This window comes from Mytilus galloprovincialis, chromosome 11, assembly GCF_965363235.1.
Source record: "Mytilus galloprovincialis chromosome 11, xbMytGall1.hap1.1, whole genome shotgun sequence".
In the NCBI taxonomy this organism is placed as follows: domain Eukaryota; kingdom Metazoa; phylum Mollusca; class Bivalvia; order Mytilida; family Mytilidae; genus Mytilus; species Mytilus galloprovincialis.
In genome coordinates this window covers 2,649,996-2,673,191 of record NC_134848.1, presented here as the reverse complement: position 1 = coordinate 2,673,191, position 23,196 = coordinate 2,649,996, and the positions used below count along the sequence as shown (strand labels likewise).

At 33.0% G+C, this 23,196-nt stretch overlaps 3 protein-coding genes across 3 annotated transcripts in view; 2 read left to right on the top strand and 1 right to left on the bottom strand.

Moving 5' to 3' along the window:
* LOC143051962 (uncharacterized) overlaps positions 1 to 10,611 on the top strand; it is a 467,775-nt gene extending 457,164 nt beyond the window's left edge. Inside the window, exons 16-20 of the mRNA XM_076224940.1 lie at positions 1,745 to 2,016; positions 2,665 to 2,692; positions 4,301 to 4,624; positions 5,877 to 6,161; positions 7,292 to 10,611. Of these exons, the coding sequence (XP_076081055.1) occupies positions 1,745 to 2,016; positions 2,665 to 2,692; positions 4,301 to 4,624; positions 5,877 to 6,161; positions 7,292 to 7,626 (1,244 nt within the window). The 3' untranslated portion in view covers positions 7,627 to 10,611. The remainder of the gene's footprint in view (positions 1 to 1,744; positions 2,017 to 2,664; positions 2,693 to 4,300; positions 4,625 to 5,876; positions 6,162 to 7,291) is intronic.
* LOC143051550 (uncharacterized) overlaps positions 1 to 23,196 on the bottom strand; it is a 576,970-nt gene that overhangs the window by 171,445 nt on the left and 382,329 nt on the right. The gene's annotated exons all lie outside the window — the stretch shown is intronic.
* The window catches only part of LOC143051961 (uncharacterized), a 353,125-nt gene that overhangs the window by 107,854 nt on the left and 222,075 nt on the right, over positions 1 to 23,196 (top strand). The window lies entirely within an intron of this gene.

Below are 23,196 nucleotides of genomic sequence, written 5' to 3'. Positions count from 1 at the left end.
TTTTTCTAGTTTTCAGACAATAATGCTTGTTTTAGTACATTGATGTCTCTTAAATTGTACCACATTTTATAAAAAGTTAAGTTTTTTTTTCAAATATTATTTTTCTGGAATAAGGGGGGGAAGTTAAAAAAAAAGGGGGGACAATTTGTATGCTCCCACCGTAGCGGAAGGGACATTAAGTTTTACCCTTGTCCGTCTGTACGAACGTCTACTTCCCAAAATTGGTTTTTCCTTCTCTTACTTTAGTTTGCCTCTGTGAAATGTTATGTAACTTATACACAATTTTCGTTACCACAAAACACATATCAAGTTTGAATTGTGGTGGCATCACTTTTTCTGTTCTAAAGTTATGCCCTTTAAAAATAGAAAAATTGATGAATTTTTCATTTTCGTTCTTCAACTTCAGTTTGCCTCAACAAAATGTAATAAAACTTATACATATTGCTTATTACTACAAACTACTGATCAAGTTTCAATTTATGTGGTGTCACTTTTACTGTTCTAGAGATACATGAGATATGCCTTCCTACAAATGGAAAAGTTGCTGAATTGTTCGTTTCCGATCCTACTTCAGTTTGCCTCAACCAAATGTTATGAAACTTATACACAATGCTTATAACTACAAAACACAGATCAAGTTTGAAATTTGGTGGCATCACTTTAACCGCTCTAGAGTTATGCCCCTTTACCATTGTTTACAAATAGAAAAAATCTAGAAATATTTGTGCCTGTTCTCCAACTTTAGTTTTTCTCAACCAAGTGTTACAAAACTTAAGCACCAAGTACAAATTTGGTAACGTCACTTTTACAGTTCTTGAGTTATATAAAGATAAATTGGGGGTCACAATTGCCAATTCTTTGTTTATAGTCTGAAAACAGATTTACTGAGTAATGCACAACAGCACAGCACACAGTGTATTGCACAAAAGCAAGAAATCTTCAAATGAATATAAATTAAAATTATATAACCAATATATATAGTTCTTTGACTACGTTTTTGATGCGTTTTGTTATTTGATTTTGCCATGTGATTATGGACTTTCCGAATTGATTTTCCTCTGAGTTCAGTATTTTTGTGATTTAACTTTTTATTCTGCGTCAGAAACCTATAATGTGTCAAGTATTTAATAACAATCCAAATTCAGGCCTGTATCTAGCTTGATTATTAAGTCCTTTCTTGCCCCAACTATTCAGGGTTGTACCTGTGAGGGTGTATTTATCTGTGCTCAACGAAGCAGTTTATTTTGTTTTTTATTTAGTGTTTGCGTTGTTTTTTGTGTGGCTCATAGGTTACAATGTCCACTGTGAGATTTCCCATCACTTGGCACTATTTGTCTATCCTCGTCTGTTTGTAAAAAAAATCTTTTTGAAAACAACTGGGTCAATTTGAATCAAACCTTGCCACACTCATCAATATAATTACTATAAAATTGAGAATGGAAATGGGGAATGTGCCAAAGAGACAACAACCCGACCATAGAAAAAAAACAACAGAAGAAGGTCACCAACAGGTCTTCAATGTAGCGAGAAATTCCCGCACCCGGAGGCGTCCTTCAGCTGGCCCCTAAACAAATATATGCTAGTTCAGTGATAATGAACGCCATACTAATTTCCAAATTGTACACCTATATTTGTTGCCAATATTGACTAATAGTGTTCTTTAAACTTTATCTAGTAATGTATCGTCACATTGACATATTTATTACTATCTTTTCACAATGTTTACGTTTTATACAACTTGTAGGTTTGAGTGAATATTCTTTAGATCAAATTCCAAGTAACCCCGAGTTGCTTCGTCTTTCTGGTAATTGTGAGGAAGACTTGATACATGAATTAGCACTTCGTCTTGGAATGGAAGAGATAGATTGGAGAGATATTGGCAAGAATTACACAGGAAATACACAGATGGTCAAGTTTTTGACACTTATTCACTTGAAAGAGAATTATTCAATATGTTTTGGAGATCTAGATAGAAGTTTGCAAGAAATGAAAATAACAACACACACATTATGCATGGTAAGCTATATAGAGATACAGTGTTTTTTTGTATTTTCATATCTCCCTTTCAATTATGGTCACTTCAAAGTATGTTAGCTACGATTATGACAACATCAAATCCAAGTTTTAGAGCTGCTTACATCAAAGATATGTACTTAAATTTCACAATTAGATTGCTGGAATGTTTACATAAACTACAGAAATGTCAATAATTGATATTTAATATCGTGTTACATGACTATTAATGGAATTTCATTAAATATGCATTGGGTTTTATTTCCCAAGCTTTGCTGATACAGCAGGAGAAATGACCCAGATATATATAGTTATGAACATGTGCTATTTGTTTTCTAAATTATTGGATAACTTTTTTTGGTCATTCTTGACGCCATTTATCAAATTATGTAAACATAACAAAGTACAACAAATGCCTCCATATTATTCGAAAATGGTCCTAAAATAATTAAGGGGATATTTACTATACACATGTTTTTACATCTGTATGACAAAACAATGCTGATGATACGTACTCGTGAATTGAATTTGGGCAATCATTAAAGATACACCGGAAGAATAATATTAAATAGTAAGAATGTGATTTAACAACTTCTAAGTTTGCAGATCTCATCATAAATGCTTATTCAGTTTATACGATTTCATTTTCAGGTCAGGAGAAGAAAACAAGTGAAATCTAGTGAGTAAGCTGTATCTTAAGATATTCATGTACTTAAAACGAAATCTAGTATTTTTGTTTTAATGTACTGTCAACAGAAATGATGCTTAACAGTGACTTTATTAACCCGTGGTCAAACGTAGTGTGGGCTTTGCTATAGTGCTGTATCCCTCTATTCATTCTTCTTATTAACTAATGTCTTACAGTAACATTCAGTTTAAAATCATAGAAACTGCATAGATTGTCAAGTAATGCACATATTCTCATAGAAATTAAGTTGACAGAAGCATTAACATGAATAGTGTTTGTTAATTGTTCTGTTTAGGAAAAACACAAACAGGATCTAATATTGAAATTTGTCAATTTATGGGCAGTTTATTCTTATAATCACGTTGTCATTATTTTTATGCCCCACCTACGATAGTAGAGGGGCATTATGTTTTCTGGTTTGTGCGTCCGTTCGTCCCTCCGTCCGTTCGTCCGTCCGTCCGTCCGTCTGTCCGTTCGTTCGTCTGTCCCGCTCCAGGTTAAAGTTTTTGGTCAAGGTAGTTTTTGATGAAGTTGAAGTCCAATCGACTTCAAACTTAATACACATGTTCCCTATGATATCATCTTTCAATTTTAATGCCAAATTAGAGTTTTTACCCCAATTTCACGGTCCACTGAACATGGAAAATGATAGTGCGAGTGGGGCATTCGTGTACTGAGGACACATTCTTGTTTACTCTTACTAGATGGTTTAGCTAGTGATCATGTATGCCCCTTTGCTTTCTTGTCATTCACTCATAACACTTGGTAGTGTGCACTTGTTAGTCTGTTTGTGAAGAAAGTAAATTATCAGAGGCTGTTTACAAGGGAAGCAGTATGACTAAAAAGGACCTTGAAAAATCCTTGAAAGGTCCATTTTGCCTGAGGGAACTTTATTTCAGTAATAATTTCTAAACATATCAACAAATACTTGTAATAGAAAAAAGAATGATTTGAATCATGCCAGCTAAAAAGCTAACTGCACTGATAATAATTGTGCATTCTGTGATAAGCATTTTACAACCAGCACTTTCAAAAAGAGGCTACAGATACAAGAGGGACATTCAAACTCATCGGTCGAAAATAAACTGACAATGTCGGGGCTAAAAAAGACAAGGACAAACAGAAACACAATAGTATACAAAACAAAACACAGAAAACTAAAGACTAAGCAACACGAATCATACTAGCCAGTGGGTGTGATCTAAGGTGTGCCAGAAGGGTACGCAGAACCTGCTCCACACGAGGCACCCATCGTGTTGTTGATGTCAGCTAAAAAAAAATCCTAGAAAATATAATGATTGTTTAAAACATCATTTGAAGGAAAAGATTTTATGGATTTCTGGCAGTGTGAGTAACGGCCTGATTGAATAGTGATTAAAGTATAATTTGCAAAAAGTTTGAATGCGAATACAAGAAAAACGCATGTTCAGAATCGAGTCAGTAAATACCAGTTGACACTAAAAGTTGATCGAGATTCAGGAAACCTTGTTGTTTTAATAAAGCAAGGACAAGGTGTTTAAACAATTCCCTTTAGATTAATGTCCATGAGTTCATGTAAAATTACTCACATGTATTATTTAAATCTGACTTCTCTTATAGGAATTCCAGACGATATATTAGATTGTATCCCTACAGATGAAGTTTTAGACAAGCTAGCACCACAGATTGGAAAAATGGTTTTTCAACTTGGAACAGAACTCGGATTGTCCATAGCGGATTTAGAAAATATCGACAAATGTAGTCCCAATTTGACAGCTCAAAATAAGGAAGTATTGTTTACTTGGAGAAAAGACAGATCAGTAAAACCTACAATACGGGTCATTACACAAGCTTTAGTTAATATAAGAAAAGGTGTACGTTGTTTAGAGGAGGTTGTGAAGAACATAGATGCAAAAACATTAAGAGCTGTGGAAATTGTTACAGGTAATTATATGCTGCGACAAAAAACATGCATGGAAGCTTTTCAGTAGCTTTTTATTTACGGAATAGGTAGCATTCGTAAATGAATCTTAATCTGAAATTTGATTATTCCGTGATGTTCAGTCTCCCAGTCAATTTTCAGCCATATCCATTGCGGTTCATTCAGTTATGTTAAAATTACTTGCAGTCAACTGAGTAGCTTTTCAGATAATTAAGTATACAGATGGCATCAACTAGGAATCTCTTTTAAACTATTTGTATATGTTTACTTCTAGTTGTTAAGGTTTTTTTGGGTTTTTTTCATTTAATTTCTTTGAAAAGTTATAATAGTATTGGTATATTACTCTTGTGTAGTAATGCACTCTATTTTTTTTTCATTTGTTATGACCTGCGTTTCCTTTGTTAAGTATTTGTTTATGTCACTTCAATGCATATATATGTGTCCGAAAAGTTTTGGATATTTTAAGTTCTACATTTAGAACCAATCTTGAAAGCTAACCTTTTTTTAACCTGTGACAGTTGTGTAAAAGGAACATATAAAAACCAAATATAAAAGGCACTCTGTGCTTAACTCGTCAGATTGATACCAAATAGTCCGTTTCTATGTATGCAGGCATTTATGTTTTTAGCATTTCAGTGTTTCTGTTGTTTCATTGTTTTCCTCATATAGTTGATGTGTTTCCCTCGGTTTTGGTTTGTGACCTTGATTTGTTTTCACTTAATCGATTTATGACTATTGAACAGCGGTTTAATACTGTTGCCTTTATGACACAAAGCCAACAAACAATTAACAGAAACACAAGCTTAAAGTACTGATAAGTTAGTTTAAAACATTAACAACTAATTAAAGAAAAATGTACCCGAGACAAAATATAAATCAATACACATCAAATTTAGTTGGATAACGGCATAAACACTTTAGGAAAACTTGACATAACATATCTATTTTACTGTGAATATCACTTTATATATCTATATACATTTTCGGGAGTTTGCTTCTTATACAGGAATATTATATATGTGGGCTAAGGTTGAAGGCATAGAAATAGATACTGTCTTGAGAGTTTGAGCTGTGCTCAACTTTTATATTCCATATTTTATATGCGTGCAATTTCAAAACTTCTTTTGCTTGACAATACATATTTCGAAAAGAAATCAGTAGATGCAGTATGCTAACTGAATACAAAATATAATCATTTTGATATGTTAAGTCAACTTACATGCTACACAAAAGTTTGTATTACTACAATTACAGATAAAATCAGAGATAATGCAGACAGAATCATACAGGACATACAAACCAGCAAAATGTTAGACCATATGATGACACATCTAGTGATATCGGTAGACGACAGACGCCGTATTGAACAACATGCTGGACAAGATGATCAGAACAAAGCATTGCTGGATATTGTGACCAAAATGAGAGAACCTGCTTACAGTGTGTTTGTTGATGGATTACGTAATTATGGATACGAAGATATCGCTAATGATTTGAAATGTGATTTCAGTCCAAGTCCAGTATCTGCTGAAACTAAAGGTATGTCTGAAGGGTTTATTATAAACACAAACAAAGAAGGATTTTTACTGAAATCATTTTTAAATGTTGTTATATATTCATTCAAAATAGATATAATGTATTTGATTCTAAAGACTATCTACCAGATCAAAATAGATATAGTGTATTTGATTCTAAAGACTATCTACCAGATCAATAGATATTATAATGTATTTGATTTTAAAGACTATCTACCAGATTAATTGCGTCATATTTAATTTATCATAAGTATACTACTTTTCTTGCATACCAAAGTAGGTCACTGGTATATATGATGATTTTTTCAGGACGAATTTCAGTTTGTGTGAAGTAACTCTGATCTTAGACATTGTGACATTGAGTAATTATGATTTCAGACATTGAGATCAAGATTCTTTTCTACAGTTATAATGAAGTCACAGTTCATTAAGTACCTGTTACGAATCAGGCAAATATGACCTCAGATGAATTTCACTTCTTAGATCCAACTGTAGAAAAGAATAGTGAACATATATAATGCAAAAGCATTAGTTTTGGTCAACTATAAAAAAATCAAAGTGAGAGAAAATAGAATAACAAACAAATTGGCAATTAAATATAAATTGTGAATATGTATGTTTACCAGCTCTCTTTAAAATATCAAACACTTATCATATGTGTTTGATAAATTCAGAGCATACATCTCAATTTGTTTGAAGAAATGTAAGATCTATAGATACAACATTCTATGTGGGTATTCAACTTATTCATGAGACATTAGTTTTTAGGAAAGAGAGAATAAAACCAAAACAGTAGAAGGGCTACACAACTGAAAAGTACTAAAACAATGGCCAATCCATCTAATACCAACTTTGACCGAATGAGTTGAAACCTTAGTTTCTGCATAATTTTAAAATTTAAGAACGGTTTGTTGTAAATCATGTGAGTAGCAAAGTACTGAATACTGAGCTATTGAAACTCTAGGGGACGTATAATCCACAAGCAGAGGTATCGACCAAGTGATGTAAAAAAATGAAAACACGTTATAAATTCATGTGGTCCAAATCGCTTTTCTGGATTTAACCTAGTCTTTAGTCATAAAAGGTCAATAGCACTTATCTTAAGAAAAAAATCATCTTTTTTGTATTTTGTAGGCTTATCAGTTTGGAATTTTCCATTATATAAAGTTCGTCTACAAAAGAACTACCTAAAGGTCATCACTGATATACTTCACGAGAACATAGTAGATCATCTAATAACAAGAGAGGTATTGTCAGTTGATGATGGGAAGAAGATAGATTCTGGTAAAAACCCACAGGAAAAGAACAGGAATTTAATGGACATGCTGTTGCGTAAAAATGAACAGGGATTTAATGAATTTCTCAAAGCCCTAAAGAAAGACTCTATTTATGCAGATCTAGCAGATCAAATAGAAAAGACAGAAGTTACTAGCACAGATATGGCAACCCTTCATAAATGCTTGAAATGAAATAAATGTAATTTCTTTCAGAAGAAAAACTTTACACGACAAGTTAAGGACAGCTAAGACAATCACCAGTAAACAATGAATACAAGGAGGTATTGTCAATCACCAGTAAACAATGAATACAAGGAGCTATTGTCAATCTAATGTTCAATGATTTGGTCACTTAAACCATTAATGTAAATGAATAACAATATATTATTGATAACAATCGTTTATATTAAACATATGTCATGTGTGAGTGTCATGCTTGGCAAGGAAATTGATAAAATATGTACTAATCCCTTTTACGAGTGTTCATTCCTGAATACAAATCCCCTACGAGTGTTCGTTCCATAACAGATATGATAATTATGAAGCAGTCATGACATATTCTATATTCATATAAAATAATTTTAATGTATCTTAAAGTTGATATAATTATTTGGAACCAGTAATTGGAAAGTTCATATGCAATACCGTTTTTTCAAAGGTCAAAACATATGGCTGTGCGGCATATTTTCATCATTTATATGCCTCACACTTCCAATAATTTAAACCTACATGTATACTGAAATTATGTATTTCCTCTCACTTAACATTTGGTCCTTCTCAGAATTTAATTTGGCCGCTATCCATATGAATTCCTACTGGTAAAGTTCCCAAAATGTGTCTCTTTGAAATGCAACATAGTATCATATCTAGCAATCAGTAGGTAAACAAAAAATCTATCACTAGTAGATATCCCCAAAGAGACGTTACAATAGCTGCAATTAGGTTATTATCAATTTCCTTTCAATCATTATTGTGTATATTAATCTCTCAAAGCTGTTAAATGTTACCTTAATAGTCAATTTAGGTCTACATTTTAAGTCAAATGAATGATAAAGTATGCGCATATGAAATAACTAATTCAGTTACCTATTCTTGTCCTTAAGGTGTTTCTGAATTTTTTTACATTACCTTGTTGTATATTGTGTTTATCAAACAGCTACTTTTATATGTAAATTTGTAAATAAAATGCCTCTTCATTAATATAGTTTTGAACAAAAATGCAACGATATGCTCTTATTATGTAAATATAGTTGTTGCTAACATAACTTGGTATTTCACAACGAATGTTTTTGACATAACCCATCTGTTCTGTAAAATGAACTTATCTTTAATCCATCAGAAAAAAGGATTTTAAATCCAAACAGATCAGTGATAATTGTTTGGTTATATTATATTTTCAAATAGTTGAGAACATATCAAATGTAAAAAAACCATTTGAAAACCTACTACCAAGCAAATGTTTGACCTCTTTCAAGTCAGGCTATCTGCACCATGTGTTGTTTGGTGGTGTTTTAGCGCAATGCTATACAACTTTTTGCTTGATTTGCCTTTTTAACATTTTTTTCGATTGTCACTGATTAGACTTTTGCTAAAGTTCTTCAGAAGATACCAAGACCTTGTTGATACATATTCAACTGCACAAATAATGCATGATGGTCTTGAAGAATAGATTTTAGTCACTGCCGTTGTTTATCATTCTAATAATACATGATGGTCTTGAAGTATAAATTTTAGTCACTGACGTTTTGTTTATCATCCTAAGTACGTGTTGTAGTGTTCTTTTATTTGTCTTCGTAAATTACTTTTACTGTTTAGCCCTTTTTGGTAATACCCTTTTGGGATCTTTTGGTGTGGCTCAGTTCTTAAACATCCCGCCATTGTGTTATTGTGCTATGATCATTTTTGTATTCTTGTATATTTTGGCCCATGTGCTTTGGTCTATATGCCATTTTGTTTTTCTTTGTTGAGATATTTTTTGTTTTGTTTATAGTGATTAAGATTATAACACAATGTTGACTGCTGTACCCCTATTTTTGACATTTAAATATATTATCTATCATGTCTGTTTGTTTTATTCACACATTGTTGTCAATATAGTGGAATTTTAGGCGACTGTCATACAAGTTAGAGGTTTAGCTAGCTATAAAACCAGGTTTATTTCACCATTTTCTATATAAGGAAATGCCTGAACCAAGACAGGAATTTGACAATTGTGTCCTATTCGTTTGATGTGTTTGAGCTTTTGATTTTGCCATTTGATAAGGGAATTTTTCGTTTTGAATTTTCCGTGTATTTCTGATATTTTACTTTTATGTAAACAAAGAATACAATGACGCTCACAATGATAAGCCTGGAATCTTTTATGATTTTTTGTTGTTGTACGTCTGCTTTATATGAAGGAGTCGAGTGTGTAAAATTTAAATTTCAATATTCATTGTCAGTTTTACAAAATTTAATCCCCTTTTCCTCTCATCGCCAATATCAAAATTTGTATAAAAAAATAATGATTGCCAATTAAACAACTATCCACCAAAGTTCAAATAAAGTGGCGGCAAGCAATTATAGGCAACTGTACGGGCTTCAACAGTGAGAACCCATACCGTAAAGTCGGCTATAAAAGGCCCCAACATGACAAATATGAAACAATTGAGAAATTGAGAAAACTGAGAAAACTAACGGCCTAATTAATGACATAAACATTTATGAAAAACAATTATGAACCAACGACAACCACTGAACTACAGGCTCCTGACTTGGGACAGGCACATACAGAATGTGGCGGGGTTAAAACTATTTGTGAGCCCTCACCCCTCCCCTAACTTGGGACATTGTTTCATAGTTATTTCATATTCTTCCACTTATTCCTTTATTCCATTATTAGCTATTTCTATTGATTTTATGTGAACATGTTTATATATTCTATAATATTTAATATTGATTAGATTTTGTCAGAAATTATTTTGCAACAATGATAGTACGATTTCATTCTTGATAATGTTCTCCTTGTACTCAATCAATCAATATATGTATAAAAAAATCCTAAGCCTGATTTGTCATAAATTTGTCAACCTTTTTCAATGCTTATACATTTTGCCTTCAAATTGTTTGCATTAGCACAACTGCTTTATTGTAAATACCTAGTGACTTTGTAATTTACAAATTAAATATGTTAAGATACCGTTGTGTTTGTTGTTGATGTGATTATTGTAGCACTATTTGTGTTTTTGTTGTATCTTCTACTTGTATATTTGTATAAACTATTAATGCAGTCTACCTTCCTTACAGGTAAAACAAAACTACATACATGTTCTTGTTCTTATTCATTATACTTTTAAAAATTTTGGGATCGTAAAATGCTATCATGTCTGCGTCGGCGTCATCCGAATACATTTGGATTCCGGACAATATCTTACGTTTCAGTAAATGGATCTCTTTGAAACTTGAGCAAAAGGTTCAATACCACAAAAGGAAGGTTGGGATTGTTTTTGGGGTGATGGTCTAAACTTTTTAGGAATAAGGGGCCAAAAAGGGGCCCAAAACAAGCATTTTTCTAGTGTCAGGACAATAACTTGTGTATAAGTATTTTGATTACTCTGAAAATGTACCACAAAGTTCAAGGTTGGGATGCATTTTGTGGGTAATTGTCTAAACTTCAGGAATTAGGGACCAAAAAGTGTCTAAAACAAGCATTTTCCTAGTTTTCAGACAATTACAATTAAGATATTGTCAATTTTCCACACAAAATTTGGGGGTCACAATTGCTAATTATTTGTTTTTAGTCTGAAAACAGATTTACTAAGTAATGCGCAACATCACAGTGCACAGTGTATTGCACAATAGCAACAAATCTTATATACATATACATTCAAATCATATAACCAATTTAGTTCTTTGACTACTTTTATTCTGTGTCAGAAACCTATAGTGTGTCAAATATTCAATTACAATCCAAATTCAGACGTGTATCAAGCTTGAATATTGTGTCCATTTTTGTCCCAACTGTTCAGAGTTGGACCTCTGCGGTCGTATGCAGCTGCGCTCGGCGAAGCAGTTCATTGTGCAATAAATCAAAGCAGCATCAACACGGTGAGTTTGACAGTCCAACCATTCACAAAATCAGAACCGAGGTGAAAGATACCAAAGGCATATTCAAACTCATAAGCTGACAACGCCATGGCAAAAAAATAATGCAACCAAAAGACAAACAACAGTTTACAAAATGCAACTAAAAAACTAGATTGAGCAGCACAAAGCCTACTAAAAACTAGACTGAGCAGCACAAAGCCTACTAAAAACTAGACTGAGCAGCACAAAGCCTACTAAAAACTAGACTGAGCAGCAAAAAGCCTACTAAAAACTAGACTGAGCAGCACAAAGCCTACTAAAAACTAGACTGAGCAGCAAAAAGCCTACTAAAAACTAGACTGAGCAGCACAAAGCCTACTAAAAACTAGACTGAGCAGCACAAAGCCTACTAAAAACTAGACTGAGCAGCACAAAGCCTACTAAAAACTAGACTGAGCAGCAAAAAGCCTACTAAAAACTAGACTGAGCAGCACAAAGCCTACTAAAAACTAGATTGAGCAGCATAAAGCCTACTAAAAACCGGTAGCTTGAAGCTCTGTTCCGAACACTGAAAGGGATATACAGTTTATATAAGCAGAAACATTCATTCAAAGATGAAGGAAACCTGATTAAAATAAAGGTTCCTTTGCGACAAAATATCATTGTATATTTTACAATTCCAGATCAAACAATTGCCTAGATAGCAGATGTGTAGTCCCTTATCAAACAATTGCCCAGATATCAGATGTTTTAAATCATCGATTAAACCATAAGCAAATGTACAAAATGCCTTAAAGGCTTCCAGAATATATTCAAACGGTTATCTATTACTAGATAGTCTTTATACTTTAGAGATAACTGTATTGTATTTGAAGCTTTGCGGACATCCGTCTGTAGTTTTACTGTCGCAAATATAGTTTACTTGGCGACGCCAAGCAGAGACAGGTAAACGGATATTTCCGACAATAAAACTACTGATGGACGTCCGTACAGCTTCAAATACAGTACAGTTATCACTATACTAATGCAAAATAAACAAATCAATCAATTTTAGTCTGGTATTCAAAATGTAGGCCTTATAAGTTAGAGACAGGGAGATAGAGAATTTTACGCTTATTGGCATCCAACCAGAACCATTGAAACAAAATAATTGCATTAGAAATATATTTTAATGGACATTGGCTTTTACGTTTCATCTGCCAATTAAAACTTTGACATGTATATTAAACACTTGAATATATAATTTTCTTCTTCAATGGATAATATTCTTAGAAAAATCAGCTGGTTAAGGCAGAGCTCTGGGTTACAGTTAAGGTATTAGGTTACAATTTTTGGGGCAACTGTATTTCAACGATGTTCAAGTCTCGTCAATCCAAGGAAAAAGACTAAAAATCAACGAATCGCATGAACTGTAAAAAGATCAACATCGGGTGTATTGATATGATTTGTTTTTCTTTACATTGAAAGCAAAAAAGGCAACCAATATATGATAAAGAGATTGATCGGTTCTCGGGCAAAGATTCAGTTTTTGGGAGATTTCGGGAAATTGTTGTTCCGACTGACAAAGTCTAGCAAGAAAAGAAAAAGACCAAAAGACAAACAACAGTACACAAAACACAACATAGAAAATAAAGACTGGGCAACACGAACCTCACCATTAACTGGGAGTGATCTCAGGTGCTCAGGATGGTACGAACCCCACCATTAACTGGGAGTGATCTCAGGTGCTCAGGATGGGACAAACCCCATCATTAACTGGGAGTGATCTCAGGTGCTCAGGATGGGACAAACCCCACCATTAACTGGGAGTGATCTCAGGTGCTCAGGATGGGACAAACCCCATCATTAACTGGGAGTGATCTCAGGTGCTCAGGATGGGACAAACCCCACCATTAACTGGGAGTGATCTCAGGTGCTCAGGATGGGACGAACCTCACCATTAACTGGGAGTGATCTCAGGTGCTCAGGATGGGACGAGTCCCACCTTTAACTGGGAGTGATCTCCAGTGCTCAGGATGGAACGAACCCCACCATTAACTGGGAGTGATCTCAGCTGCTCAGGACGGTACGAACCCCACCATTAACTGGGAGTGATTTCAGGTGCTCAGGATGGTACGAACCCCACCATTAACTGGAAGTGATCTCAGGTGCTCAGGATGGGACGAACCCCATCATTAACTGGGAGTGATATCAGGTGCTCAGGATGGGACAAACCCCACCATTAACTGGAAGTGATCTCAGGTGCTCAGGATGGAACGAACCCCACCATTTACTGGGAGTGATCTCCGGTGCTCAGGATGGGACGCACCCCACCATTACTTGGGAGTGATCTCAGATGCTCAGGATGGGACGAACCCCACCATTAACAGGGAGTGATCTCCGGTGCTCAGGATGGGACGAACCCCACCATTAACTGGGTGTGATCTCAATCAAAATCATGTACTGCACCAAACCTGTGTCTACCCTTTGGAGTAGTAGGAGGCATGCAACTGAAAAAAATCACTTTTAAGTTTCTTAGATGGTAAAAAATAAATAAATTATCATATAAGTTTGTTTCTATCATTGATCACTTAATCATTAAAACATCATAGAGGTATTTCAAAGGGATATAATAAATGTGTCATTAAAAGATTATCCTGTTAAATGCCTAAGGACTCTGTGAGGACAAACATAAGTTGAGAAGATTTGATTGCAATAAAACATTTTGATATTAATTAGGTGAAATAACAACACAGACAGGACCCAAACCCTAGTTTGGTGTAAAAATGTTGATTGACATATTCAATCTTTCATTGAAATACATGTAAGGTGTGTATAGAATTATGAAAGTTTCATCCTCATATTTTTTCGAACCATCTATATAGTTTTGTTTAATACTTTTTCATGATTTCTCATAGACCACCAAACACCAAAATATTCCCAATATCTTTTTATACAAATATCAGAAACCAAGATTAATAATTAATAATACTTTTTTCCGAAAGCAATACAGCTTATAGGATACATATACACAATTTTACACCAATATAAGAATTTTACAAGAGATATATAATATATATAAATATAAGGTGTACATGAAAGAACATATAATACATAATACATAATAAAATTGAGAAAGGAAATGGTGAATATGTCAAAGCGACAACCACCCGACCATAGAGCAAACAACAGCCGAAGGCAACCAATGGGTCTTCAATGTAGCGAGAATTCCCGCACCCGTAGGTGTCCTTCAGCTGGCCCCTAAAATATGCATAATAGTACAGTGATAATGGACGTCATACTAAACTCCGAATTATACACAAGAAACTAAAATTTAAAATCATACAAGACTAACAAAGGCCAGAGGCTCCTGACTTGGGACAGGCGCAAAATTGCGGCGGGGTTAAACATGTTTATGAGATCTCAACCCTCCCCCTATACCTCTAGCCAATGTAGAAAAGTAAAACAATAACAATACGCACATTAAAATTCAGTTCAAGAGAAGTCCGAGTCTGATGTCAAAAGATGTAACAAAAGAAAATAAATAAAATGACAATAATACATAAATAACAACAGACTACTAGCAGTTAACTGACATGCCAGCTCCAGACCTCAATTAAACTGATTGAAAGATTATGTCTTCATCATATGAATATCAGGTACAATCCCTCCCGTTAGGGGTTTAGTATCATACTATCATAAAATATATGAGAAGAACATAACCCGTGTCATGCCAACAACTGTTTTTTTAGAAATAAATGTGTTTAGTTCCGATGCAAAGACCCTATCAGTGAATCAATGTTAAAGCCAAAATATGCAATCTTTAATGACCTGACAACAGTATCGTAACTATATCCCCTTTTAATAAGTCTATTTAAAGGTTTTGTTAGTTTCTGAGGAGAATACTGACATTTTTGTGCTTTATAAAGAATATTTCCATAAAATTTTGGATGTGAAATACCTGAACGTATAAGATGTCTGCATGTTGAGTTATATTTACGAATTATTTCCTTATACCGGTGATAAAATTTAGTAAATGTTTTGACCAGTTTGTGATATCGAAAACCCTGGTGTAATAATTTTTCAGTAATACATAAATTTCTCTCGCTAAAATCTAATACATTGTTACATACACGAGCGAATCGTACAAGTTGAGATATATAAACACCATAAGATGGTGACAAGGGAACGTCACCATCTAAAAATGGATAATTAACAATAGGAAATGAAAAATCATCTCTTTTATCATAAATTTTTGTATTAAGCTTCCCGTTTATGATATAGATATCAAGATCGAGGAAAGGGCAGTGGTCATTGTTATCATTAGCTTTATTTAAAGTAAGTTCTACAGGATAAATTTCTTTAGTATACATACTGAAGTCGTCATTATTTAGAGCCAATATATCATAATACATAATACAAAATACGAAATACGAGTGGAGAATGATATAATACTTAAATAAAGTGAGAACAAAAATATTATTTACTGCAATTAAAAGTTTTTCTGCAGATTTTAAAAATATAGCTAAGTTATTCAATTCTTTAATATTTCTGACAGATAACAACTGGATAAGTTTGTATGTAGAAGTATTTCTCCAATAATACTTTTTTATATACTTTTCTCGAATTTGACTATATTTTTTACATTCAAGTATAAAATGGTATTCATCTTCAATAGAGCTAGTATTACAATTTGTACATAGTCTAATATTTTTATCAACATTATAATATCTACCTGTTCCTATACTTAATATATGAGCTGATATACGATATTTACAAATGTATGGTTTGTATATATAATTTACAGGTCTATTTAAATAAAATTGCAATGTGTGTGTACTATACCTGTATCTATACAAATGACATTTACTTGAATTCTCAAAAAACATAGTAACTTCACTAATGAAGTGGGATTTTGTCTGTTGGTTGGTCCGTTTCTGTGTGTGTTACATTGTAGTGTTGTGCCGTTGTTCTCGTCTTATATTTAATGCGTTTCCCTCAGTTTTAGTTTGTTACCCCGATTTTGTTTTTTGTCCATGGATTTATGAGTTTGAACATCGGTATACTACTGTTGCCTTTATTTAAAAAGAACAATTTAGAGAATTAAACACGGACATGTTTAGGTAACAAAATATATCAAAATCTACTAGAAAATAAGATGACTAGCTTTAATAGAATGAAAGACATTCCAAACAATTAAAGGCAGTAGTATCAGCTCTCGAAATTGTGCCATTTTCTCTATCCATTTATCTATTGCTAATCACAAGGAGTATATTAGTTTGTTATATCATTTGCATTTTAAGACCTAACTCTTATATGTTTTATATGTGAACAGTATGAAAACAGAACAAGTACGTTTTTATTTTAAATTAAGTAACATTTAACATTCTTTGTTTAAAATGGTCGACTCAGACACATGTTCGTTCACGTCTGCGAAGGCTTTGTAACATCTCACATGGAGCTATGTGGTGAGTTCAATGGACTAGCCGTTAGTGGACAGGTTATCGTTACGATGTGTAACACAATAACAGAAGGACAAATAATTAAATTAACGAATGTGAACAGCAATCCAACTAAATTTCATATGACTGAAGCTGAAGTGTATGGTGTTAAATACGTTGTTTACTAATTAACATTAAATTGAATTTCTTTCAAGCAAACATTTTCATGAAATTGACTTCAAATTTTCAGTGCTAAATGTATGAACAATCATACTCTGCCACGTGAAATCTATTTACCAATACTTATAGTCATCATTGTTATCAAACATTGTAAATTAATTTCATAAAGATAATTGGTTCCTAGACGAGATTGGTGTTTTTATGATTTTGAAAATTACAGTTTTATTATAAAAAAAAATCTTTAATTTGTATTATACAATAATAAATCTAAGAATAATTATTACATGGATAAATTATAATATTGCAAATACTAACCGTAGCCGTCAAATTATCGGAGGTTTTTGTTCAACAGAAGTTACAATTAAACAATAAAGTATAAAATGCATAATTAATGCCTAATAAGAATCACGTTGGCTATAAAGTGAACGTTCGGAAAAAGGGTAAGTTGTCACGTGGGCTATAAAGTGAACGATCGAAAAAAAAAGGATAAATCCTTAGAGACAGTTATTTTAATTGAATAATATTACCATACATAAAATTAATCGGTACACAACATAATCAATAACTAATAATACAGAACTGATTTAATATAAAAGAAGATGTGCTATGATTGCCAATGAGACAACTCTCTACAAGATACAAGAATAACATAGAAAGTAACGCTACCACGCTGATGAGTTCACATTAAAACAGATCAAATTGGAAAAGGGAGTTACAAGATCTAAAAAGGACATTCAAACACTAAGTCGTTTCTAAGCAATGACCAAAAGAACCAAAAGGAAAAACACTTTACAATGCACAAAATAAAAAAATAAACACTTAGCAACACGAAACCCACAAAAAACTCGCTTGATATTTTACATAAGATAGTCAGTATCAAAAACAAAACTGCCAGGTGTTCGAAATTCATAGATCGATTGAGAAAAAAACAAATCCGGGTTTACAAACTAAAACTGAGGGAAACGCATCAAATATAACAGGAGAATTACGACACAACAAAAACACATCATTAAAATGTAACACAGACAGAAGCGAACTATAATATAACAATAGCCATTTTCCTGACTTGGTACAGGACATTTTAAGAAACAAATGGTGGGAAGAATCTGGTTTTGTGGCATGCCAAACCTCCCGCTTTTATGGCAATATTAAATATAACATTTAAAGGACAACATAACATGACAGGACTACAATTAAATTAAATAGGAGAACATATAGGACAGAGAAACACACGAATAATAGCTAACAAAAGGTACCAGGTTCGTTTATCATAAATATTTATGATTTTTTTATAATTCATCATTTCAAATGTGCTTGTTACATGTATGTTAGAAATTACATTTGAAGTATCAATATACTTATCTAAAAAAAAAACGGAGGAAAGATACCACAGGAACAGTCAAACTCGTAGATCGAAAATAAACTGACAACGCCATGGCTCAAACAAAAAAGCCAGCTAATGTCATTTATTTATATTTAGAATACATTCCAGTAAAATGGTGCATATATGGAATACCAACGCAATATCTGACGCCTTGTGTACGTTAATTTCCAACATACCTTATTTTTTTACAAACAGAAGGCGTTACTATCTTTACACCATGATTTTCGATATCTATGCTGTCTTCTTTTTTGTGTTTTATTTAAGATTTTAAACTATTTGTAATAGCTTTTGAATATTACCGTCTTTAGAGAGGGCCAAACGATACGTGAGGGACAGTTTAACTCATAGATCGAAAATAAAATGACAATGCCATGGCTAAAAAAGAGAAAAAAGGCAAACAGACAATCAATAGACCACAATACATAACATAGAAAAACTTACGACTAAGCAACACGAACCCCACAAAAAACTGAGGGTGATCTAGTTATTCTTAAAACTTAAAAACCCTCCATCCTTTATGGGTGCATTTTACATAGATAAATGAAATCGTATAATATAAACAAAATGAGGATGTCAAATTTGATGTATGCCTTTTTGTGCTTCTTCGTTACATTTGTTGTTTTTATAGTGATTTAGATGATAACACAATGTTGACTGCTGTACCACTATTTTTTTTTACCTTTTTACCTATTGTGTCTGTTTTTTGTTCACGCATCGGTGACAAAAGAATGGAATTTGATGCGACTGTCATACAAGTGAGAGGTTTAGCTAGCTATAAAACCAGGTTCAATCCACCATTTTCTACATTTGAAAATGCCATTACCAAGTCAAAAATATGACAGGTCTTGTCCATTCATTTTTGATGCGTTTTGTTTTTTGATTTTGCCATGTGATTATAGACTTTCAGAATTGAGTTCAGTATTTTTGTGATTTTTCTTTTTATTCATTACCTTCGATCTGAAGTTACTAGCTATGAGTAAACTCATCATAGATACCAGGACTAAATTTTATATATACGCCAGACGCGTGTTTCGTCTACAAAAGATTTGTCAGTGACGCTCGAATCCAAAAAAGTTAAAAAACAAAAAAAACAAAACAAAAACCGAGATATCCTAATACTTCATTGCGCACTATTGTGTTTTGTATGTCCCAGGTACACGAAAAGAGAATTAACGGATTGTGATACAATTATCGTCATTTTCCAAATATTTACATAATAGTTATTGGAACACTGGTTATTAATGTGATATATGGACAGCCCACATTGACAGTGTATTGACTAAGAGAGAAGTCAGAGCTAAGTGGTCATTATTACTGTCGCAGTCAATACTATTATTCTAGTCCATATATAACGATAATAACCAGTTTTTCAATAAGTATTATGTTATCGAGCATCCATATTTTTATAAATTCTAATATCCTTAAATGTTCAAAGCAAACTCGAGTTATTGTACGAGTTTTATAACAAAGAGGTAAGAGAGACCAGTCGTAGTAATACATGTAGCTATAAGTCACTGCTAATCAATTATGTCCAATGTTTCAGTATTTTAATACTTAAATAAAGTTTTCTATAAATTGAAGGGAAATCTCTCTAACGTTAAACATAGCAACCACATCCCACCGGTCAATAATAGAGAAACCACGCCCCACCGATCATTAACAGAGAAACAACGCCCACTAATCATTAATATGTAAAAGTCCGTTAACGCCTGTTTTTCAAGTACGTTTTGTTTTGTTAATGATCGATGGAATTTATTACTGAAGAATACAGAATATCATGGGGTCCCTTTTTATACAATAAGAGAAGCTAATTCTTAACCGATATGAAATAAACATGTTTAGTTTAGGTACAGTGCCTTTAACAATACATTGTTGAGTGTACAAACTATTGACCAGCATTAAATTAATGACAGGCAGAAAATGGTAAAATTAGAGAGTTCAAATTTCGTTACTTTTATGGTTCATTGTATCACAAACTTATTGCTTATTAAGGTCTTATATTGATAAATTTATTAGGAACACCTAGACCTCTTCGATACAAGCAATGCTCAAGATGGGTGCCAGTGTTGTGACATCTTCGCTAGCCAAGGGTTCCCTCCTCTCCAACCTTGGCGGATTTAGATAGAATTTTGGAGACACAAGGTAATGATTTTCATTGGTCGCAGTCGAAACTCGCATCATCCAATAAAAAAACGCCTATAACATGATCACGTGTAAATGAAGAAAGTGTATTGTAAACAATTGCCACGTGCTTATTGTCTAACAAGTCTTTACATCCCTAAGCATACGACTATATTTAGTTCATGACAATTTGAATGTTTTTAATCAACTAATAGAAGTTCCTGAGTATGCCTTTTTGCACAAATGCATGCATGTCAACGTATTTTTCGTTTCCTGCTTTACCAAGTGTGTAGAATCTAGACGCTATCGAGTTTTACCTCCGAATTGAAGAGTTCAAGTGCTACCATTGGTCAAGAATAATGTATTCGGAATGGGCATGACTTTAATCTACCGACAGATGGCGCAACATTGTAATCACAAATGTGGCTTACTATGCCAAGGGTGGAGAGGAGGGAAGTGAATCGTTCCACTTGGCTAGCGAAGATGGTGTTGTGATGGGTATATAAATAAAGTAAAAATGCAAAAGTTAAATCGGAAGCCGTGTATATGAAGTGTGTTACTCTTTTCTATCCTTATCGATTCACTTGACAGAGCCTATATAATGTATTTGGTGTGTGGAACGATGATATTTATTGTAAATCTGTAATCATGCAAATGAGAAAACTTCAAAACCAGACCAAATTAAGTTAACAAATATACATTTCAGTATAACCTTCAACAATGAACAAAACCCATACCGCATAGTGAGCTTTAAAATGGCTCGAAATGAGAAATGTAAAATCATTGAAATAAGAAAACATTTTAAGAAAATGTTATATATTTCGATCGTTTTGTCGGACATCTGAAGATTTTGTATATATATATATTGTACAGATGTCTTACATTCTTGAATACAATTAATCTCGCCTGAAATGTTCCCTGTGTTCTATTGATAAGTAATTTACAAATCCGGTAGCCATTTTTATTAACGTTCTTTCATGATTTTTTTTTCATTAATGTTGATCAGTTTGTGAACTTCTGGGATCAAACTCCAAGTGTTCGTTGTTATCCGTGCTTGCCGCTGAGCCTATAATATAAGTTAAACAATCCTATCAATGAAAGCGTGAAAATTTGGGCAATTGCTGACTGACATCACACTTGCGGAGCAATATCTGCTTAGTACTCTAGTGCAGTAATTGAATTCTCCCCAAGTTTTTGTGGGGTTCGTGTTGTTGTTGTACCATTAAATGTGAAATTTTGCTCACTCATCGTTGTCAATATAATGGACTTTGATGCGGCTGTCGTAAAATTGAGAGGTTCTTCGTTATAAAAAAAATCGTTTTTATCAACTATTTCCTTCATTTAAAAACGACTGTAACAAGTTATGGATATGACAGTTCTTGTCCATTCGTTTGATGTGTTTTATCATTTGATTTTTCCATTTGATTGGGGACTTGCCATTTTGAATTTTCCTCGGAGTTCATTATTTTTGTGATTTTACTTTTTATCGACGTTAATAGATTAAGGATTGTGAATTGCCAATGAGAACATGTAACAACTCGAAAAGTATTAGTAAAGTCTCGTTTTAGCGACCTTTTATTGCAGACGAGGCAAATGGTAAGCGCAATTGTATTGCACTAAACATTTGTTGTTAAAAAACTAATCCGTATACACTTATTATACTTAGTACTAATGGGAGCCGTAATCGCTCAACGGTCAAAAATAGTTAACAACACTGATAGCAATCTTTTAAACACCAACTAATAGTTATCAAAATACCAGAATTATAATTTAGTACGCCAGACGCACGTTTCGTCTACATCAGACTCATCAGTGACGCTCATATAAAAATATGTTTTATAACATAATGCATCAGTGCATAAAACAGGTTAGGACACACGAACCCAACTGTAAATCACCATAAACATTTCATGTAGACTTCAAGCCGCTCACGCACATTGTTTAGTATTTACGTGATGTTATAATTTTTACTCGAAATTAAAGTTTTCTTTTTTGTTCGGAGTAGTTTTTTATGAAGTTAAAATCCATAAATTGAAACTTAGTAAACGTGTATCCTATCATATGATCTTTTTTTAATTTTAATGCCAAATTAGAGATTTATGTGTTGGATTAATTCAGCAAAATAACTACACGTTATAATTTTTACTCGAAATTAAAGTTTTCTGTGTAAGTTTTTGAAGGTAGTTTACTTATATGTATGTATGTCAATACCTCAGAATTTAAAAATGGTTGAACAGATCAGCGTCTGGTGTACAAAATGCCTGTTATCTATTATGCGTTTAATTGATCAATTATATTGATACCTAATATTAGAATTAAAATAAAAGTGATTTTTTGTTTTCAGAAAGACCTAGAAGAAATGGTATGCTAACTCTTAATCTATAGAATCAAACCAACGTATGACAAAACTTAAAAGATTAAGTAAAACATGATTGATATAAGTAATATAAAATAAAAATAAGTATAATCCTTTGTCCATCAAATGTTCATTTGAGGCCAATCTGCTATAAAATGAAGTTGGAAGAATGTTGATATAAACGAGAGAAAATCTTTAAGCTTAATGTTTCGTAAATAATCCGTATTTATATTGTC